Genomic DNA, 23,081 nt, shown 5'->3' with positions numbered 1-23,081 from the left:
AGAAATTAAAACACATTAAACTCAGTCACAATGGACCAAATTCTATGGTATTTACTCAGTTTTTACTCATTTTTCATCCAGACAGAACTCCCACTGATTTCACTGGGAATTTGCTTAACGAAAACCAAGTAAGGACCCTTAGCATTTAGCCCTTTTCAATCAAGGGAGCCCTTTGCAAGGAAGGATGCTTTGTGCAAGAAGGCTCCATTCAACAACAGATGGTCAATTTGATATACTGTGGGGCTTCCATTACCCTCATATTTTTATGATGTTGTATCTATCTATCTGTGCTTATTTACATTTGCCCTCTACATTACATTAATAATTTACATTAAATTAAAGATTCCTCAATTCAAAAGGAATGGAAAAAGGTCATTTTTTAAAATTGTGTGATACCTTTGAAATATAAACTGACAGTTAAAAAAAATCTGTTTGCATATTTTAGTTACTGGTGCGTCTGCATGAGTCACTTCCTCTTTAAAGAAATGATTTGGCTATTTAAATGCTCAGGGCATATAGTGCTATAAAATGGAATAAAAGAAGCTATGCAGAGAGCTAATTATAGGGTTTGGTCTTGTTGCTAAAAGAGTAAGAAATATTCATAGCATCCGTCATATAAAACTAGATCTGATAAACAAACTAAAGGCAGAAACCCCAACTCTGTGGGGTTTAAGGATGTAGAAATGATAAACCTTCTAAATTTAGCTTTTGGGCTTTCTTAGGCTCCATCCTGTGCTTTGCTTGTTTTTAGGATAGATTAGATTGAGACCATGGTAAACTGGCACATGGGTTGTGTGAATTGTTGATCAGTACTGATAAATGCCCACCAAAGATGCTGCAGAGGTGAATTTGTTCACCTTTTCTGAAAAGCCCTCTAGAGTGTGTAGAATGCTGTATTCCTGTTTGGCTTTGGGGATTGAATCATAGCTGTTCCAGGACTGATGCTATCTCCATCATTGACTTTTTGCTTTTCAACCTCCTGATTTTGCTCCAGTGAAAAGCACTCTTGTTTCCTTTTGTTTTGGTACTTAGCTGCTGACTCTGTGATTATTAACTTATAGCAAATATAAGAGCAATCAGAAGCTGGTAATTGCACTCTGCATTGCTTCCTTTTAACATATTTGCCACGTGAGGACCTCCCATGAAAATTACTGCAACAGTGCCAGTTTTGAGCTGGATTTGCAGTTGGTTACAGCCCAGGTGCAGTTTGTACTACAAAACATTCCTGAGATAAAATAGTAAGAGCTCTGTTATCTAAAATTGTACACTGTGTGCTTATGATCATCACTTTGTGCCAGATTATGCCTGGGTATAGTATGGGTGTGCAGGTGGGAGAGGAGAACACAAGGAGCCCTTGTTCTCTCCTTCCCCTATCATGCACAAGGGCCAGGCACAATAGCACTTTTACACTAAGGGGTGGAAGTGACAGAACTACTCCACAAATTACTCCAAAGCCTGCTGGAAGAGGTATGTCTGTGTCTCTACCCCATGCTAATCTGCCCATGGACCCCCCTCCCCCCACCTTTTATTTCTCTAGAAAAATTAGAGAAAACCTCGTGACAGAAATTCAAGACAGGAGTAACAGGGTGTGACAAAAAAGTCATGCTGTATAATCTATGTGTTTTGTGTGTGTGGCTGATTTAATCAAGCCATGGCCCATAGGCACAGCTCCTTGCACAATTTAATCTATATTTCATGGTATATGTTGCATGGGGTGGAAATGGGGAGGTGTTTTCTTTAGGGTAGACTATCGGTGAATATTAACATTGGTTTAGTACCATATGCTGTGTGCGCATCCTTTTTCTGGAGGTGTGGGCAACACCATAATTATTATCTTAGCATGGGCTAAAATGTGACCCATTATAACCAACATACATAGTGGGTAAGTCAGGTACCATATTTAGGAAAGTATTCCCAGGCAGTCTGATTTTTCTCATTGTTTTTACAGCATTATCTTGCTCTTGCCCATTTTATTTTGGGACTTATGTTAGGGCTGAAGATGGCCCTTTCAGCTGTTTGAGCTGGTATTTTTATTTTTTCATTTTACTAGTAGAAACATTTGCCAAATAGAAGTACAAAGTTGATTGAAATGTTTGAACTGCCATTCCCATAAGTAATCTTATTTGTCTGTTTAAAATTAGAGATGTATCTAACATTTTAAACAGAGGTCTTATCCAGACCAGAACTTCCCTGAGGACAAGTTTTTTTTCAAGCCCAACTGTACTGGAAATGTTGGCTGTGTCAAAGTAATTAATTCTGCATGGTTCTAATGATTCATCTTGTTTTTGCATTTAAAATATTCTTTCTCATTTTTGGTCATCATGTCAAATGGGTTAGACAAAGAAAGTAAAGCAAGAAGAGCTAGGCATAAGGAACAGATTAAAGTACTCAAGGATGTTTTGGACATTAGGCATTCTTCAGGTTGGAGAACATAATCCTTTTTCTGGATTGCAAATGTGTAGTTTTTTTTTTAAATCTTGAAAGTATATAAAATTCAAATGATAGCACAGCTAGATATTTTTGCCTATTAAAATATCTGTCTTTAATAACCTATTTTATTGTAAATCTGAATAATTTATAGTCTAGGTATTCTTGATTAATTTAGCAATGTGAGCACTAGAGTTTTCTTGAAGAAAATAGGGCTGCTTATTTCAACTGTTTTTTCTTTCTTATTTCAAAGATTTCAGTCTAAAATGGGTGTGGGTTTTCTTATGATGATACCTATTTCCCTAGACCAATCCATCTATGGATTTTAAGTGAATAAATAATTTCCCTGCATGTTTGAGCCATGAATGCATTCAATAACCCTCTCAACACTTCACCAAGGCATAAAGTTTATGAAAAGAGGAAAGGCTCCAGGCCTGGATTATATCCATATGGAGTTCCGACTTCACTAGGTTGTTGCCGTTACTCAAACGATGTTTCTGTCAGGGGACTGGAATCTGGGTCTGCAGAGTCTGGCATGGATGATGTGCCCATAGTGCTACCAGGAGCCCATGTAGAGCCCCAGCCAGGGAGTACTGTAGAGAATAACGCCACAGGAAGTGCTGTCCAAGGGACCCAGAGTGACATACCCTGTGGCCCTCTGATTGGCCAACAATCCTTTTTAACCCTGGAGGGTGCCCCACGAAGTTATCTGGGCAACAACACAGACCTCTGGCCTGCTGTGACCCCCAGACCTCACCTTGTCTCCTGTTCTCTGATCCTGGCTTGACCCTGACTCTAACTCTTGTCTCCTGACTTTAGCTTGGTACTACCTCTGATCTCCAGTCTGCAGTCTTGGCCTGACTTTGGCCCTGACTCTTGCTTATTGACTCTAACGATTCCTCTGATCACTGCTCATCAAATACTGTTCCTTTGTGGGGACCCTAGTCCAGCTGTGAGCATTAGGCCAAACTGTCTACTCCCTGGTCCCTTACCAGGACAGTTGCATCCCAAAAATCTGGTGCAGGGCAAAGGTTGTAGCCATTCCAAAATCAGGAAAACTCCTGGGAGATCACGTGAGCTATTGATCCATCTCTCATTTGTGTCACATGGATGTGTATGCTTATGAGACTGATTCTCATGTGCATCAATGAGGTTATTGAACCACAACTGCCCTTAGTTCAGGCTGGCTTCAGACAAGGACAGTGTACTGAAGATCAAGTAATTCACCAAGCATCCAAACTTTGAAGATCCCTTCAAAAAGGACTAGAAAGTTGGTTCATTGTAGAAATTCAGCCGGCTTAGACATCTCTGTAACAGACTCCCACAAGGATCCATTCTAGCTCCTCTCCTTTTCAACATATATACTTACGAAGTACCAACAACTAATACTGATGAATATGTATGTATGTGTGGATGACATCTGTCTCACTGATGTGAGTAACCATCTACAAGACACTGAAGTGTCACACTTAACTTCATCAGCGGACACTTAAATTGAGTCTAAGATGGTGACCACAACATTCCATGTGAACAATCGCCTGGCCAATCAAGCCCTTACAGTCTGTTTTGAGGATCCTCCACTCTTTTCCCAGCCTATTGTCACTTATTTGGGAATCAAATTGCTGCAGTTGAACATTCCAGTTCCATCTAGAGCACTGAAATAAAAATATCACCTCCCATGCTGTTTTGATCCAGAAGCTAGGGGGAACCTTTTGGGGAGCAGAGGCAACTGTTTAATGAACCTCAGTGCTGGTGCTGATCTTCATTCCAGCACAATATGAGGCAGCAGCTGGCATATGCATCTAATTGATTCAGCACTGAACACAGTCACCTATGTCATTAGTGGTTGCTGTAGCCACACATTAAAATCATAGCGCCCTCAAAACTTCAACAAGATGCCATTACCCTTAAAACTGCAAGGAGGGCTATGACAGAAGAAAACAACCAGCTACATATGCAAGGCTGACAGTGCCTCCAACATTTACAAATAAGCAATGCACACTTTCTGTGTCCAGAAGAAAACACATACACCTCCAGTCTCTGGTGACTTGCCGTGACTGATTTGGTCACATCCTTTTACGGCAGCTGTTCATGAACTCATGTCCAGAGCTACCAGCCCAATTAGTGCCAATCTCAGATGAACAGTGGCCTATCAGGTTCGACAGCTCTGTCCTTGCAGAGTGGCAGCAACTCTGGGGTAGAAAAACAGTCATGGTGACAAATTTCAGAAGCCCTAGCCTTCATCCACCTGTTTGCAACCTTTGATGCATGTCCCAGGTTACGCTTAACAGGCTGCTAACTGGAATGGCAAGAGTGGCTGCCACAATGCAAAAATTTGCCCATTCTTGGCAGTGTAACTGTGGTGGGAGTGATGGGTGGGCAGCAATACAGACAGTCAAACGTGGTGGAGTGCACGACGAGAAGGTTGGAAGGCTGATTGCAATCCTTTGCTACCCTGGACGAAACAGCAGTTAGATGGCTTAACAATCTAGTCATAGATTTGTGATGACAGGAGTATAGAAATATTGCTAGAGCATGCATGGGTGTAATCAGGAAGGCCAAGACACAATTGGAGTTGCAGCTAGCAAGGGATATGAAGGGTAACAAGAAGGGTTTCTACAGGTATGTTAGCAACAAGAAGAAAATCAGGGAAAATGTGGGACCCTGACTGAATGGGGAGGCAACCTAGTGAGAGATGATGTGGAAAAAGCTGAAGTACTCAATGCTTTTTTTGCCTTGGTGTTCACAGACAGGGTCAGCTCCCAGGCTGCTGCACTGGGCCACACAGAATGGGGAGGAGGTGAGCAGCCCTCAGTGGTGAAAGAACAGATTAAGGACTATTTAGAAAAGCTGGACATGCACAAGTTCATTGGTCCAGATCTAATGCATCCAAGGGTGCTGAGGGAGTTGGCTGATGTGATAATGGTCATTGTCCATTATCTTTGAAAATTCTTGGTGATCAGGGGAAGTCCTGGACAACTGGAAAAAGGCAAATATAGTGCCCATATTTTAAAAAGGGATGAAAGAGAGCCCAGGGAACTACAGACAGCCTCACTTCAGTCCTGGGTAAAATCATGGAGCAGGTCCTCAAGGAATCCATTTTGAAGCACTTGGAGGAGAGGAAGGTGATCAGGAACAGTCAACATGGATTCACCAAGGGAAAGTCATGCCTGACCAACCTGATTGTCTTCTGTAATGAGATAACTGGCTCTGTGGATATGGGGAAAGCAGTGAACGTGACATATCTTGACTTTAGCAAAGCTTTTGATACGGTCTCCCACAGTATTCTTGCCAGCAGGTTAAAGAAGTATGGATTGGCTGAATGGACTATAAGGTGGATAAGGTGGATAGAAAACTGGCTAGACCATTGGGCTCAATGGGTAGTGATCAATGGCTCGATGTCTAGTTGGCATCCGGTATCAAGCAGAGTGCCCCAGGAGTCAGTCCTGGGACTGGTTTTGTTCAATATCGTTATTAATGATCTGGATGATGGGATGAATTGCACCCTCAGCAAGTTCGCAGATGACACTAAGATGTGGAGAGAGGTAGATGTGCTGAAGGGTAGGGATAGGGTCCAGAGTGACCTAGACAAATTGGAGGATTGGGCCAAAAGAAATCTGATGAGGTTCAACAAGGACAAGTGCAGAGTCCTGCACTTAGGGTGCAAGAATCCCATGCACTGCTAGAGGCTGGGGACTGACTGGCTAAGCAGCAGTTCTGCAGAAAAGGACCTGGGGATTACAGTGGATGAGAAGCTGCATATGAGTTAACACTGTGCCCTCGTTGCCAAGAAGGCCAGCGGCATATTGGGCTGTATTAGTAGGAGCATTGCCAGCAGATCTAGGGAAGTGATTATTCGCCTCTATTTGGCACTGGAGTATTGTGTCCTATTTTGGTCCCCCCACTACAGAAGGAATGTGGACAAATTGGAGAGAGTCCAGCAAAGGGCAACGAAAATGATTAGGGGGCTGGGGCACAAGACTTATGAGGAGGGGCTGAGGGAATTGGACTTATTCAGTCTGCAGAAGAAAAGAGTGAGGTGGGATTTGATAGCAGTCTTCAACTACCTGAAGGGGGGTTCCAAAGAGGATGGAGCTAGGTTGTTATCAATAGTGGGAGATGGCAGAACAAGGAGCAATGGTCTCAAGTTGCAGTGGGGGAGGTCTAGGTTGGATATTAGGAAACACTATTTCCAGTGATGAAGCACTGTAATGGGTTACCTAGGGAGGTGGCGGAATCTCTATCCTTAAAGGTTTTTAAGACCTGGCTTGACAAAGCTCTGGCTGAGATGATTTATTTGGTGGTGGTCCTGCTTTGAGCAGGGGATTGGACTAGATGATCTCCTGAGGTCTCTTCCAACCCTAATATTCTATGATTCTGTGACTACAAAACAACATATTTGTTCTTCAGGTCTGTATATTCATAGTAACAGATTTTTATGTTTCAGTAAGATTCCAAAATATGAACCTAATTTTGTTCGTCTTAAAGTCAATAGGAGTTTCCTCATTTGCCCATTGACTTCGGTGGGAGCAGGACTGGACACTAAATCCTAAGAATTTTATGGAGCAAATGTATTTTTGCTTAACTAGTTAAAATATTTTTTAAAATAAGATACATTATTGTTAAGGTTTGATTCAATTCAAAAATCAAAATGGACTTTTTTGTTAAACAAACCTATATTAAAGGAAGAAATTTCCTGTTTTCTGTATATATTTTTTATTTTTAAGGTATAAGGTCAAATCTGGATAGGCAGATATGTCCATGTGGAATCCCATAGAAGTATTTGAGCTCCATGGGATTACTCACATTCATAAAGTTATTGACATATATAGCTTTTGCAGGATCAGTCTTAAATCTTTACAGCATCTTCTATGAGGCTGATTAGTTGAACCCAGTAAATATAATAAATTGTCATACTCTATTTTTCAAGAAATATTTCTTCAGAAATATATTTTTAAGTAGTTTCCTCAGCAAGAGTCTTCCTAAAGTACATCTTCCACAGAATTTTATTCTAGCTGTTTGATTTCTTTCTAAATTAATGTGTAGAGTTATAGGATTTTTCATCACATCTAGTTTGGGGCCATGAATACTTTAAAAATGCTTAGTTGTTTAGACTAAATTGTTATATTTATACAATTAAAATTTAACTTCTTTTGTACTAAAAACATGGTCTATCATGTTTTTGGTAAGACTGTTTCATTTTGTATTTTTATATTTTGTTCCTGTGCTAGGGACATAAAACAGAGCTTTGTTAATCCTATTTCCTATTATATATTATTCCAGACATGGAGTATTGCATGTTTTTGCTATGAAATTGGCAGTGAAGTGAAAGAGTTTCTGGTGCAATGGTGAAGTTTTTTAATTGGCTCTGACTGGTAGTCCCACTTTAATAATATTTAATGTGATGAAAGTTGTTGAAATGAGGTATTCCTTAGGGGAATATTACAAATCCTGCTCTTCCTCTTGTAGCAATATTTTGCATATTTGCATTTTTGGAAGTTTTTTTTTTAAAAACAAAAAAATATATTTTGTGGTATCAGATAAAGGCTATTATGAACATGAAACATTTTTTATTTTTGGCTGACATTGCCTAGTTCTGGCTGACATTGCTTAGTTTTTGGCCAAGGTACCCAGGCATCTAATTAAAATTAGGAACTTAGCAGTGTGTTGATTTATTGTAAATATCAAAAGGCAAGTCGTTTGAGAGTTAACTATAGCTATACACTATTGTAAGATGAAGTCTGAAAGAGACCTAGCTATATCTATCTGCTGAATGGAATTTTAAAATGCTGGACTAAAGGAGTGAAATGTCCTGCTGCTTGGATAGTATGTCAGCTTTTGTAATGTTCTTTTAGAAGAACAAGAAAAACGTTTAACATAGTTAAAAATAATACCCATTTTAACATAAAGCGATATGGTGTTTCTGTTTTCTTTCTGTTGATCTAGGTGCTAATGTGGTCTCCATCATGGTAGTGTATGAGTGCCATTCCCTACTAAAGTTTTCTGTTTAAGGTCCAGCTTGTTACTAGCCCTAATGCGGTTGCACAGGGAAGTAATCAGGAGTAAGACCCCTGCTACACTGCTCCTTAGGGCTCCCCCAATCTTGGGCCCAAGCATGGGGCGGGGCAGAGTAGGAGGTGTGTGCCTGGCATGTACCCTTCTTGAGCAGATAAATGGAAGGAGTGAAGAGGAAAACAGGCAGAGCCAAGGCTCCATTCCCTGCTCCTGTGCACTGGCCAGCAGAGAGGAGCTGGACTGTGGGTGGGGCACATGATATGCCTTGTAAAAAGTTGCAGAAAATTATTCTCCTTCTCCCTTTCCTTCCATGAGCAAGAGGCAACAGAGAGGAAATTTTGAGACTCTGGGGCTCCTGTGAGTTCCTCTTAGAGCAGCGTAGCAATATTCTGCCATATTTTAAGGGCTCAGAGCAAACGTTCAGTCTAGCCCTAAAATACCAATGAGGGGATATAATTGAAAAAAGTTTAGTATTAAAAAGCCCCGCAGTCGGAGAAATTAATAACTAATACGTGGACAAATGTGTCTGTTTATTCATCTTTCCTCCTTTATGCTTCTTTGAAATCCTCCTACACTAAAATGATGCTCAACAGTTTGTATTATACCTTTATCTCATATTGGTTGTAGTATGGTTGTTATTTGGATGTGACATATTTCTTTACTGGATGGCAGAATTGGTTGCATGAAACCTGTGAGGTTGCATTGTTCTCACCTGTAAAGTCCAACATGCCTTTGTCCTTTCTTCTGTGCAGTTTAACATGTAAGACGAAAGATCAGGTGACAATAAGATCCATTCAACTTCCCATACCCATAAAAAATACATTTCAGGCTTTTAAAACATTTGTTTTAAACAATATTATTTTATTTAAACTCTTTCCAGAGAAATTTTCTATTTCTTATGCTTCATTGATTACTTTCTTCTGGCACCTATATAACAGATCATCTGTTTTATTCATTTCATAGCAGAGTACAATTTTAAAATGTGAAAAATGAAAAGGAACAAATATTCCTATTTGTGATGCATGTATTCATGGGGAAAAATACTTAGTTAAGGTTGTTCTTTTTCTTTTTTGGGGGGTGGAGAAGGGGGGTTGCTGCATAATGTGCTGCATCCTCCAAGACAGCTATAAATTATGTCTCCACAATTGACATAAATTTCAATGGTGAAATGGTTTGAAAGAATTATAGGAAGTATAATATAATGAAACATTAAACTACAGATAGAGCGTTCTTGAGTATGCTGCTCCCCAAAAATTGTAAAGTTTGATCTGGAAAATACAGTATTTAAGAAATCATGTCCTGAAAACTTAACTGTGGTATGCATTAGCTGAAATAGAAAATTTCTGTAATGTCTAAACTTTTTTGTAGTTTATTCTAATTGACCAGGACCCTGATGAAATGAACCAGGGGTTGGCAACCTTTCAGAAGTGGTGTGTTGAGTCTTCATTTATTCACTCTAATGCAAGGTTTCGCGTGCCAGCAATACATTTTAACATTTTTAGAAGGTGTCTTTCTATAAGTCTATAATATATAAATAAACTATTGTTATATGTAAAGTAAATAATGTTTATAAAATGTTTAAGAAGCTTCCTTTAAAATTAAATTAAAATGCAGAGCCGCCCGGACCGATGGCCAGGACCCAGGCAGTGTGAGTGCCATTGAAAATCAGCTCATGTGCTGCCTTTGGCACTCGTGCCATAGGCTGCCTACCCCAGTAATGAACCCATCCCTCTTCTGCTTCTGACAGGTGTACCAGTGTAGTGTGCAAGAGCTATAATTCTAAGGGATGTTTTGGTGCCAATTCTAAATGTAAAAGGAAGGCAAAGGGGTTTTTGGAGGGAGGGTGGGGGGAGTTTGCTGCTGTTTTTTGTTTGTTTGTTTAAGTGAAACCCTATGGAAGTTCAGTTGGTTTTATTGTAACGTCTTTACCTAAAACTTAGCGATCAGTGAGAAAGTCAGAATTATTATACAGTGCAGCAGATTAAAAGCAAACTATTATTCATTACAATGAATTGAAATAGGTTTGAATAAGAAACTTATGACCACATTGTCTCAATCTTCCTAATTTATATATAGCGGGCTGTATATAAGTAATATGCTAAACTTCAAGTGACTTTAACACTAAGATCACTTGGAGTTTAAGGAATATGCATATAATATAGTGTGTTATCTGGGTACCACTTATCTGCTACTGATGGTTGAAGAAGTTCTTACTATTAATCTCTACTAACTTTCTCCCACAAAGTTAGTTCCTTAGTTTCTTAATATCTCTATGATACTACTGCATTGTTAGAAGCTACAGTGACTGCCTGGATTCACTGACTATTGCCAAGCCTGGGAAGCCAACCAGTAATCCTTTATCGTACTGGCCTGTAGCACTCCTCTGCATATCATACAAATTCACAGAAAGAAAATTACCGGCAAGGATTATGCTGCTTGTAGAATTAATGTTATTGAATGAACAAGCAGGTATCTGATGAGGCTGCTGCTGTAATGATCAAGTATTAGCTTTAACATCACATACTGAAGCAGGATTCCAGCAAAAACTCAAGATGGGGGCAACTTTCATAGACTTATCTGCTGTCTACAGAACTGTATGAAGGAATGGCCGGCAAAAGCCAGCAAAATTATCCTATGAAATGCATCAATAAAATTCTTCATGAAGTTTTGACCAACTGTAGGTTTTGCATTCTCCTTGGTGACCAGGTCAGCAGGTCATGCACTCTCAGCAATAGCCTACCACAGGGATCAGTCCTAGCACCAATCCTGTTTACTATATACACCAGTGACCTTCCCCAGAGATCATCATGGAAATTTGTCTATGCTAATAATGTTGCTCTGACTACACAGGCAATGAATTTACCTACAACAGAACAAATTCTAACCAAGACCCTTAAAACCATGGAAGAATATTTCATTTATTGGCAGTTAAAACTAAAACCATACCCTATGAAGACTAACATGTCAGCATTTCATCTAAAAAATTGAAAGCCTAGAGGGGAACTGCACAGGGACTTTTGTAGTGAGTCTTGGTGTGTGACATTAGGCTGAAGCTTCACATGCCACCAGCACCTGAAAATGATCCATGACAGAATAAAGATGCACATAAATCTCATCCAGAAACTGGCAGGAATACTAGCATGCAAAACTTTCAGAGACCTCTTCACTGGCCCCTGACTGCTCTACTGTAGAATACTGCTCCCCCCATCTGAACACATACATCACTTGTTAATTCTCAACATAACACAGTCATTCAGATCATTATGTGCACAGTAAAATCAACATTACACCTGTGGCACACATGTGTCCATCCCAAATTTGTTATGACGTGAGAATCCTTCGGGAGTGCCATTGTATTCGAGGGAATGAGGATCTTCCAGTACATTAAAATATATACTTAATAATATACTGAGATTTCCAATCCAAAAGATCCTTTTGGCTTGCAGTGCAAGAGCTCAAAGACTTGGGCTCCTGCCAAAGATAAGCGGTGAGCAAGGTGGAAGGACGCTAACGTCCACAACAAACACCACAACAAGGACCCAACCAAAGAACCAAATGGCTTTTCACTTCCACTTTGAAACACATGCACACTCCTCAGATATGGCACCACATCCACACAGGCCAGATGTGCTGACCTCCTCTATAAATGGGGACTGAGGGTTTGTCTCTGCAAACGTTTAGTTCATGGCAAGCTGAATTGTGAATCTACGCCGCACGAGCCTGCCATGCTCCATCTGCTGCCTCCTGACATTCATTAATAGTTTGTTAATGTGCTTAAATCTAGTCTTCTTTGAAACAGGATTAGAGCTTGTTATCATTTGCTGTTCTGTGTTGTACACTACAGGAAAGAAGCCGGCATAGGAAGTACTGGATGGGAAGGGTGATGACAAGAAGCAGGTAGTTCAGTCAGAAAATACAAACCCCTGTATAGAGGCCAAATGTAAATTAGTTTATCATTGACTCTACATTATGTTTGAAAACCATTTTTCATTGGAAGGATGCACCATAACGTCTAATCATACTAAATTGAATAATGCCCTGCTTAAGTTCAGTTGAACACCACATCAAACTGTTAGGCGAGAAAGAGACATTTCACAGTGTGTGTTCCCTTTTTCCATGCAGAAGTGGTTATATATTTACGATCTATCCCAGGGGAGGGCAAACATTTTGGCCCAAGGGCCACATTGGGGGTGCAAAACTGTGTGGAGGGCCAGGTAGGGAAGGCTGTGCCTCCCCAAGCAGTCTGGCCCCATCCCCTAGCCACCCCCTCCCATTTCCTGCTCCCTGACTCTCCCCCTCAGAATCCCCAGCCCATCTAACCCCCCATGCTCCTTGTCCCCTAAACGCCCCCTTCCAGGACCTCCTGTCCCTAACCATCCCCTGGGACCTCACCCCCTATCTAACCCCCCAGCTCCCAGTCCCCTGACTTCCCCGATCCCTATCCACACCCCCACCCCCTGACAGGCCCCTCGGGACTATCAGGCTTATCCAACCCCCCCATTCCCCATCCCCTGACTGCCCCCAAAAACCTCTTCCCCATCCTCCCCAGCCCCCTGCTCCCTGCCCCTTATCCAATCCCTCCTGTCCCCTGACTCCCCCCCCAGAGCCCCTCACCCCTTATCCAACCCCCCAGCCCTGGATACCTTACCATGCTGCTCAGAGCAGCATGTCTGGCAAGTGCGCCACCCGGCAGAAGCGTGCCACACTGTTGGCCAGAGCGCTGCCTGTGTGGCGGCATGGCTGTGGGGGAGGAGGATCAGCAGGGGAGGGGCTGGGGGCTAGCCTCCCTGGCCAGGAGCTTAAGGGCCGGGCAGGACGGTCCCACAAGCTGGATGTGGCCGTGGGCTGTAGTTTGACCACCTCCGATCTACCCTATATTAACCCTTGTGAGTGGGCTGATTTTCATTTGGATTTGCACGATACTTCTAACATATGGATTGGCATATGATTATAAAAATAGAAAGGATTTCACCCAGCTGCTGAAGGTATTTTAGTAAATAATAGAGAACTGTGTGTTTAAACCCATTTTGTTGTTTATATCTAAGAATCAGCTTCAAACTGATACACAAGGTTTTTATTCCTCCCCCCAATAATCTGGCAGTATAACCCGGATGGAAATATCTCGGCTATTTCTTAGCACTAACTGTTACTGATTATTTTGTTGACACATACTGTTGTGTATTTCCTAGCATTAACATTTCCTTACACGTTACAGTGTGATAAAAGACAGCGTTTAAACTAAATTCCTAAATTTGTTGTAGTGGACCTGATGACCCAGTGGTAGTGGTTCTCACCATCATCTGGTGTATTTCTTGTTCCTCACTCCCAAATCAAATTGAATTGATTTAAAGATGATGCTGCATCTCTGGCAGGAGGCTGTTGTGGCATGATATTGGTGGCCTCTTGCGGCTGGGAAGAAAGTATTTCTCTGTTCAGAACCTTTACTCCTGTCAACTTGCAAGGACATATCTAAAGGAGAGAGTGTCTATAATAATGCATCTGGGAGCTGGTCAGAGGTGCTTGAATAATTTCTATATGGGGGTGCTGATAGACATTGAACCAAACTTTAAACACTTTAAACCACTTCAAGCCAGCACCCCTAGTTCCAGCACCTATGGAGCTGGGTTTATACTAGTGGTTCTCAAACTTTTGCACTGGTGACCCCATTCAGATAGCAAGCCTCTGAGTGCGACCCCCGCCCTTTATAAATTAAAAACACTTTTATATATTTAACACCATTATAATGCTGGAGGCAAAGCAGGGTTTAGGGTGGAGGCTGACAGCTCATGACCCCGTGAAGGGGCCCAACCCCCAGTTTGAGAACCCCTGGTTTATACCATGTCAGAGAGGAGTGTTCCTCATCTGGGTATGAGATAACGTTCCCCCGCTCTCGAATATCCTCTAAGTCTTTAATGAAGATACAAACAAAAGCCTCCAACTCTCCAGTGCCCCAAAAATCTCAGCTCCTGATTATTTGTCTCAGCCTGGGGGAGTTCAGTTTGTCATACTCCAGTTACTGTTTTGTGTAACTCAAAACATGATTGAATTAACCAAAGGGTGATTTAAACAGGAAAATTTTTGATTGTGTTGCGTAACTGAGCTGAGAAAATAAATTGCTGCGAAGAGGGTTGTGCTTTTTAATATATACAACATGGAATGTTGGCAAGCATACGCTTTTCTTGCAAATTCTATTTTCTGGTCTTAGAAATTGAGTATAAAAGACACTGGTAGTAAATGGGCCTCGAGTCAGGTTACCTTATCCATGTGTCTCTGTTAATCATCTAACTCTAACAGTATAGCACAGGTTTAGTACTACTGTACAGTGCATCTGTCTTTCCAAATGTATTCATTTTTTGGCTTTATCTTTGTCTTTTTTTTAAATTTGTCTGCTGTTTTTATTCTTATAATTCTGTTTTATTTTTATATATTTTTCATTAATGGATACCATCCTGTCTTAGTCTTGAACTGTTTCCTGTATGCATATATCTTTGATTTCTTAAATACGTTTTGAAAATTACAGGAAGATGAGCTAAATTCATAGTTAATTCTTAAAACATTTCAGATAAGAAATAAAACAAATAGAGAAAACATACATGTCATAGTACTGAAGCAAACTACATCAAATTTACCAGTTTATTAAAAAAGTGGTCACATTGGAGCTGAGGGTTTCAGAAAAGGAAATGAATAGGGAAATTGCACAGCACACTTGTTGCTTTTAGTTCACTGAGTGCCTTGTTTTATTTCAGAGTTCTGTTCCCCATTTTGGTAAATATCACTGTTGTTAAGTTTGAAGCCGTTAAGGTCTCACCTTCCATTCTGAAGCTCCCTTGGTGAAAACCTAACATTCCTGTACCATTACTTAATCTGTATCCAGTTCTCTGATACCCTGGATAGCAATTTTGTTGGCTATCCTATAAAAGTGAAGGGTATTGAGCTTCCCAATAGCCTGTCTAAATTGAGCAGCATTTAGGTCATGATAGCTTCCGTTTCCATTTAATGCAATAAGTTACTCTTCCAACTGAGAAAGAGAAAGACATTAAGGAGGGCTGGAAACATTGCAAAGCTGACTGAATGGTCATAAAATATATTAATGCTTCTCCACAGACAGTTTCATCAGCAACAGCAATAGTTTGTGCAAAAAATAAAGTTTTGTTCTCCTGCAAGTATTGGTGAAAGCAGGGTCGTCACAGATCATTGCTCCATACACTAAAAAGATAAAGAAAACTAACAACACAAACACAGAGTTCTTTCTTTCTGGGTCAGTCTCTAAAAATAAAAGTTCTCTTGTTTTTATTATTTTGCTTCCAGATATTATCATGAAAACCCTTTGATAAAAGCGATTGTGTTGGAAATAATTATATAGAAGGACTTAAATCACTGAAAGTTCAAATACCAACTCATGTGTTTAGCTTTAGGGGAATTTCAGTTTGTTAAAAATGGTCACAAAACATACGAAAATACTGTATTCTAAAAGGCCAATTATCCAGTTGTTAGTAATCAAATTTACATGTGCATATCTGTGTGTGATATTTTGGTACATGCACATCTGCATTTTAAATTGAAAGATTCTAAGGCCTGTGCACCAGATCTTTCTGTAGGATTGCAGCTTTATTTGAAATGCACTTACTGGGGCAGGGAATGAGTCTTTGTCTCATTAAGTCGGGTGCATGCTCAGCTAAATCGTGAGCTAGATTGTAACCTTACGATCTGACCTCACTAAAGGGTGATGCATAGTCCAGTGCCCCAGAAGGATACTGGAGAATTAATTGGGAATCAGAGTCACAATCCTCCCCTGCTCTCTCCTTCTTCTGGAGAGAAGTTATTTTAGCTCTTTTTGTAGAGCAGCTTCTTCCCCTATTGTGTCCCAGCTAACTACTCTGGCTGGCTAGTGGAGGACGGGGAGAGAGCAGAGGAGAGGGAAGGGTCCTACTTCTCCACCCCTTCCTCACCTATTTGCTCACATGAAGGAGTGTCAGGCAAATAGCTCTTGTTCTCTCTCTCTCTCTCTCCCCACTGCAGCTGGAATCACAGTCTCAGAAGTTATGAGTGGGAGGTAGGAGGGGGGCCTTATTCCCTATTCCTTATCTGTACCGCAGAGTAAGGGTTGTGTCAATCTTGCCCACTGAGGGTGACCTCACTTTGTGAGCAGTCCAGCTAATATAACACCACTGAGTGAAAGTAGAGTGGCAGAATCTGGCCCTCAGTGAGAAAGGATTATACAGAAGCTAGTCCTTACTGGGTAAGTCTACACGGCAATTAAAAACATGCAGCTGGCCCATGCCAACTGTTTTAGGCTTGCGGGGCTCGGGCTAAGGGGCTGTTTAATTGTGGTAGAGACATTCGGGCTCAGGCTGCAGCCCGAGCTCTGGCAACCTCCTACTTTCTGGGGTCCTAGGGCAGAAGCCTGAACGTCTGCATCACAGTTAAACACCCCCTTAGCCTAAGCCCTATAAGCCTGAGTCAGTTGACACAGGCCAGCAATGGATTTTAACTGCGGTGTAAATACGCCCAGTGAGGTCTCAATCCAGCAAAGAGTGTGATTAGTCCGATTAATGTCATTGGGCTTACTAATGTGCTTAAAGCTGCACACCTGCTTAAGCACTTTGTTGAATAGGGATGGGAGTGTATAAGAGAGAGCGTTCCGGAGACTTCTAACAATATAGTTTAAAATTATATTTCTTTTTTCTTTAAAAAAGTAATTAAATATACAAAATACCCACGATCTAGCAGAGTCTCTCAAAACCTTTCTCAAGAAACAGTTAGTTGTGCATTTTAAGTACCCAGTAGTCAAGGAATGTCAGTGGGGTTTCCACTTGCAACCTTAACTCTATTTTGTGTATGCATATTAGGATGCAATATTTACTGTGAGCTCTGAGATTACCGTACTAATGCTATGCAAATATACTGACCTTTACTGCTAAACATCCACCATCCACTTGTCTGGTTATATGTTGCCTCTTATCATAACCCTATACAGTGAGCTGTCCGGAGCATGGCTTGTCTTTGATTTGTTTGTATGGTGCCTAGCTCAGTTGAGCCCTAATCCCTGACTAGGGGATGTAGGCACTACTGCAATACGAATAATAATACTCACATGATCAAAAACTCTTTCTTAAATAATACATTATAACTTTCATTCATATTTTTCTACAGCCTTTGTAAAGTGCCTCTTTCACACAGTGAATGAGGCAGAGCTCTGTGTATCAGCTTTGCGTACTTACATTTGTATGAAGTTCAGCAGTTCTCTTACTGCCATATATTATGTAATAGTCAATAACAGAAGGTGCTACATTGTCTAAAATTCTAGAAACATTTGTATGTTCTACTGTATAATCTGAGAAATAGCATGTGATGATGTAATACTGCCACCTAACTTTCCATCTTCCCTCCATCTCTCACAGGATCAGGACAGAATGAAGACAGACACAGGCATGGATTTAAGTGGCAGGCTGTAACTTTATTAACTTAACATGGGGAGGTGTGCTGTATGTCCCACAGCTCTCATGTACCAGGCATTGAAGTGATTTCAGTGCAGGGGTTACAGGACTCCCAACACATGACTCATAATTTAGGATAGACCATTCTCAGCCCACCTCTAGAATTCAGCTCACTTCTGAATCCTCTCGCCCTCCCTCCTGCAAAGGGGTAGAAGGAGGGTACAAAAGGAGTCTGTGAAGACTTCAGGCTCTCTCTTTCCACAGACACAAGGTCTACCAGTGAAACCCAAGTCTCTATTATCTTTAGAAGCTGTCCCTTTCGGCTTTTATTGGCACTGGATACCAGTCATTCCACTCTGCACTCTAACCAAAACCAATCACCAAGGAACAAACTATTATATGTTGGCATCCATTATTATATAGAGAGGGAGAAACCCTGAGTAATGATCTGTGAAGGATGATCTTCCAGTTTCTTACTCTGCCATCTTAACTTCTAATTGATGTAATATAAAGCACTCTGGTATTATATAGAAATTACATTGTGTGAAAGAACATTGCATTGCTACGGATTTAGCAGGAGGTCTTCCCCACTGCTGGAAGGGAGAAATGGAACATGTCAAAAAGGAAGGAAATAAATATGCTCTGAGTCCTGTTTCAGTCACTGTTAGTTTCTTGGACATCAGTGCCCATGCCTTCAACAATATTCAAGAGATAGTCATGTAATCTGGTTGCTACTTCTTGATCTCAGAATATATGAGATTGCCCAACAAAAGTGATCTTGGGCCTCATTTTCCATTGCCCTGCACCTTGTGTAGTCCTTTACGCCAGTGCAAAGTTGTCATAAACAGATGGTTAAGGGTTAATGTCTCTTTTTCCTGTAAAGGGTTAACTAGCAGTAAACCTGGAACACCTGACCAGAGGACCAATCAGGAGACAAGATACTTTCAAATCTCGGTGGAGGGAAGCCTTTGTTTGTGCTTTCTGGGTTTTTTTTTTTTTGTTCTCTCTGGGTTCTGAGAGGGACCAGACATGTACACAGACTCTCCAATTTTCTGAAACAGCCTCTCCTGTTCAGTTTAGTAAGTACCAGTTAGAAAGGCGGTTTAGTCTTTTGATTGTTTTCTTTATTTGCAAATGTGTATTTTTGCTGGAAGGATTGTATCTCTGGTTGCTGCAACATGTACCTGTGCTGGGGGGAGGGTTCAATCTAGTGTCTATAAACTGAAAGACCCTGTAACATTTTCCATCTTGATTTTACAGAGACAATTTTTTACTTTTTTTCTTTCTTTTATTAAAAGTTTTTTCTTTTTAAGAACCTGAATGGTTTTTTTTAATTCTTGTGTGAGACCCAAGGGGAGGGAGTCTGCACTCACCAGGGAATTGGTGGGAGAAAAGAGAGAAGAGGGGAGGAAAAGCCTGATTTCTCTCTGTTTTAGGATTACTGTCTCTCTCTCAGGGAGAGTCTGGGAGGGGGAGAGAAGGGGGGAAAGGTGAATTTCCTCTCTGTTTTAAGATACAAGGAGTTGAATCACAGGGATCTCCCAGTGTTACCCAGGGAGAGGAGAATCTGGGAGGAAGAAAGGAGGGGAATGGTTTATTTCCCTTTGTTTTGAGATCCAAGGGGTTTGGGTCTTGGGGTCCCCAGGGAAGGGTTTGGGGGCCAGAAAGTGCCCTAAAACACTATATTTTTGGGTGGTGGCAGCTCTATCATTTCTAAGCTAATAATTAAGCTTGGGGGGGTTCATGCAGGTACCCCATCTTTTGGACGCTAAGGTTCAGAGTGGGGAATCATACCTTGACAAAAGTAAAAGTAAAATGCTATCAAATCATGATGTTAGCCTTTTATGCTCATTTTTCACTGTTGCAAATGACTGAGTAAGGTGCTGAAAACAACAAAGAATCAGGCCCTTTTTAGTTTTGCTCGGTGGAAAAATAGAGGTTTCAGCTCTTTTGTCTACCAAATTTCTTTTCAGAATAGCAAAGCCCTTCTTCAGCCTTTGTGGCTGGACTGAGATAGGGGGAAGATTCATTTAATTTTATAGTACTTGCAGTAAGCAGAGTTCTATATCTCTGATCAGACAGCATTGTTCCCTGAAACTTTTTAAGGGTTTTCCTAGTAGAAATACAGTAGGCTATTTTCAAGTACTGTTAATTTTTAATTTAACTCCTTTTATAAATTCTTACTCTTACATAATTATTGGTGATTTTTTCTGTAATAATAATAGACTATCTGCTGTATAATGGTGCTGTACTTACAAATATGTTCTATGCCATTCTTTTCTAATGTGTTTTCCTTGAGATTCACATGAAAGTTTGTAGTGTAAATGATAAATGGCAGGAGCCATCATGGGAAGTAGGTGGCCCTGTCAGTAGAAAAAACAATTAAAATTATAAAACATGGCCCAATTGTTGCAGCATCCTAATATCTGTGCAGCAAATGTACATTGTAACTAGATCTTTTCTTAAAGTGTCCACTTCAGAAGCAACTGGGGAATTTCCTTATAGGCACTGGAAAATATCCCCTTCATTTGGCAAAAAAGGATTAGCCTGTAGATCTGATTAGGAATTTGCACATGACTTTATTATTATATAGAAAAAAAGAAGCAAATTCCTCAGAATCAAAAGAAAGTCAAAGAAAATAATATCTAGTAACCTAAGCAGGTAGAAAATGCTGCTCTAAGAATTTTGTTAGAGCTTGACATGACAGTTGCTGATGATGTGGGATAAATGGCAAAAAAAGGTGTTTTACCCCATTCATCCAGGGAAATATTCTTAGTACAAGAAGCAGGAGAATTCTTAATATTTTAATAAATAGGATTCATAGTGAAATATGAGTCAACTTTGAAACAATTTATTATAATTTTTAACTTAAGTTGAGCTCAGTCTTAACAAAATAAAATGTTTAATTCTGAGAAAATATTTCTAATTTCATGAATGCTAGCCAGGAATTGATTTATTTACTTAATTCCTTTGCAGAAATCAGAATTATGTTGTTTAAAAACATAAGGCTCCTCTGGTTTACATCTTTTTCCCCCAAAAGCCACCCTTAAATGAACTGTAAAAATATGAATGTGCGCATACTTCAGCAAACAGCACAGCTGGAACATTCAGTATTCTTGACCTATTATTTCCCTGTGTATTAATAATTAAATATTACTGCAAGGCCCAATCCTGTAATCCTTATTAAGGCATAACTGTCTGTGAAGCCAATGCCTTTGTGAAGACTGCAGGATCAGGCCCATTGTCAGAAACTATTCTTTTTGAAGCAGGCAGCTTCATAACAAACACATTCAGCCAAACATACAACAGACTCTTTGAAAAAATTATCTCTACTATGTTGTGTGACAGCAATATCATGAGATTATACATCTTTTTTTTAAGCATAAAGAGCGTTTGGAATATGTATTGTGAAAAGGTTTCAAAGATGAAAATAATCTATGGACCAGAATATTTGTTTCATCATTGGAAATTTCTTTTCATCTAGACCATTTTGATGTATCATTTTAAGAACAGGATAAAATGTTATTTTAAACCTGGCATATGGTGATAAGTCATATTCACAAGTTTAAATTCTAGCAAGAGATACATGATTGTAGCCATCAGCATTAACGGGCATATGCATACAATTCTTAGACATGTGAAAGATCAAAACAAGAAAGTGGCCAATCTGAAGCACAATCAACAAATGGAAAAAAAGAAGAATGTTCAGTTGCTGGAAGAAGTTCGTAGGCGAGAAGACAATATGACAGACAACTCTCAGCACTTGCAGGTAAGCTGATATATTAATTCATAATTGTATGCTGGTTTATTAATTACACTGTAAAACTGCCAGTAAAAGTATTTTCCAATTTGTGTGTTGTTTCAAAGATGCATAATGTGTCTAAACCTGAACACAGTGATCACTTAACTTCCATCAGAGGAGGCATTCATTACCTCACAAGATTAGGTCCAAAATGTGCTAGAAGGGGATCTTCCATGTAATGCAGAATAAGAAGACTCCGAATGAGAATTTGCTAATACATTCAATATTAATCATAGATATGAAATGCTGACTTCTTGATTTGAATTGAGAATTTTAAATCTGTATAATATAGCCATACATTTCTCTCTTCCATTCATTTCACTTGCACTCCTTGGACCAAATTCTGCACCCAATTATACCTATGTGACCCGACTTATGTATAAGTAATTTGGAGGAATGCTGAATGCAATGTATTGGTCTTCTCTTCAGTGTAACATCATTTTCCCTTAGTGTAAATGAAAGGATATTCCATTTCCATTTCCTGACTTATCTCAGAATGAAAGGAATGTGAACGTATTTTTTGTTTTATGTGTTTTTCTCTGTAAAATAATTATGGAAGTTAAGCATTATATTTTTCTTACATATACATATAAACATTCAAAGATTTAAAAAACAAGTATCACAAGGAAAAAGCAGACCCGTCATGAACCAACAGCTCCTCATTTTTAAAGACAAGTTGGTTTCAGAAGAGTTTGTACAATTAATGGATCATCAAAATTCAGAGATAAAGACTCTGCAAGATAATCAGCTGATACAATTCAGTAGTACAATGTGTACAGAAGAAGTTATATTGCAGCAGAGACTAACACATAATTTTGATACCCGCATTCAGTTATTATTTAGCTTTCTCTGACAATTGACTAAAAATAACTTCTGATCAAAACTATCTAATATTACAAAATTCTGTGAACCACCTGGGGGTACCTGGAATCGGTATATATAGGTAACGTTTAAGTTACAGTATGCCAGGTGCTTGTTTGCTTCATCTGGTGGCCCCCATGGCCCCCTGAATGGTTTGTAATAGATGAAATTTGGCCTGCATGTGCTTTGTACTGTATTGTGTTCCCAGTGTGTCTGTGTGCAATATGGAGAATTTAAAACCACTATTTGCTATCCAGTGTTGGTTCTACAGCTGCTAGGTATGTAAGAAGCAGATATAGGAGATTATATATCATCCGGGTTCTTGGATATTTTATAAATTGCATTGTTGTATACTGCACTGCACTGTACTATACTATCTGGGTTTTTAACAAAAGAAATCTTGATGTTTATGTAGGCTTACCATGGACCATGTAATTTATAAGGATAAAATTAGATTTCTATAGTGCAGAATTACCATTTAGAACACTGAATTAGTTTTTAGAAATTAATTTATCCCAGTAAACAGAATCTGATTTAAC

General features: G+C 39.9%; 1 protein-coding gene across 5 annotated transcripts in view; it reads left to right on the top strand.

Annotated features, from left to right (window-relative positions):
• The window catches only part of ERC2 (ELKS/RAB6-interacting/CAST family member 2), an 840,807-nt gene that overhangs the window by 405,974 nt on the left and 411,752 nt on the right, over positions 1–23,081 (top strand). For all 5 annotated transcript variants that reach the window (XM_030570319.1, XM_030570317.1, XM_030570316.1 and 2 more), the window contains one exon: positions 21,513–21,648. In XM_030570319.1, coding sequence (XP_030426179.1) covers positions 21,513–21,648 — 136 coding nt within the window. The remainder of the gene's footprint in view (positions 1–21,512; positions 21,649–23,081) is intronic.

Source organism: Gopherus evgoodei, chromosome 7 (genome assembly GCF_007399415.2).
Source record: "Gopherus evgoodei ecotype Sinaloan lineage chromosome 7, rGopEvg1_v1.p, whole genome shotgun sequence".
Classification (NCBI taxonomy): Eukaryota; Metazoa; Chordata; order Testudines; family Testudinidae; genus Gopherus; species Gopherus evgoodei.
This window is presented reverse-complemented; position numbering and strand designations above follow the sequence as displayed.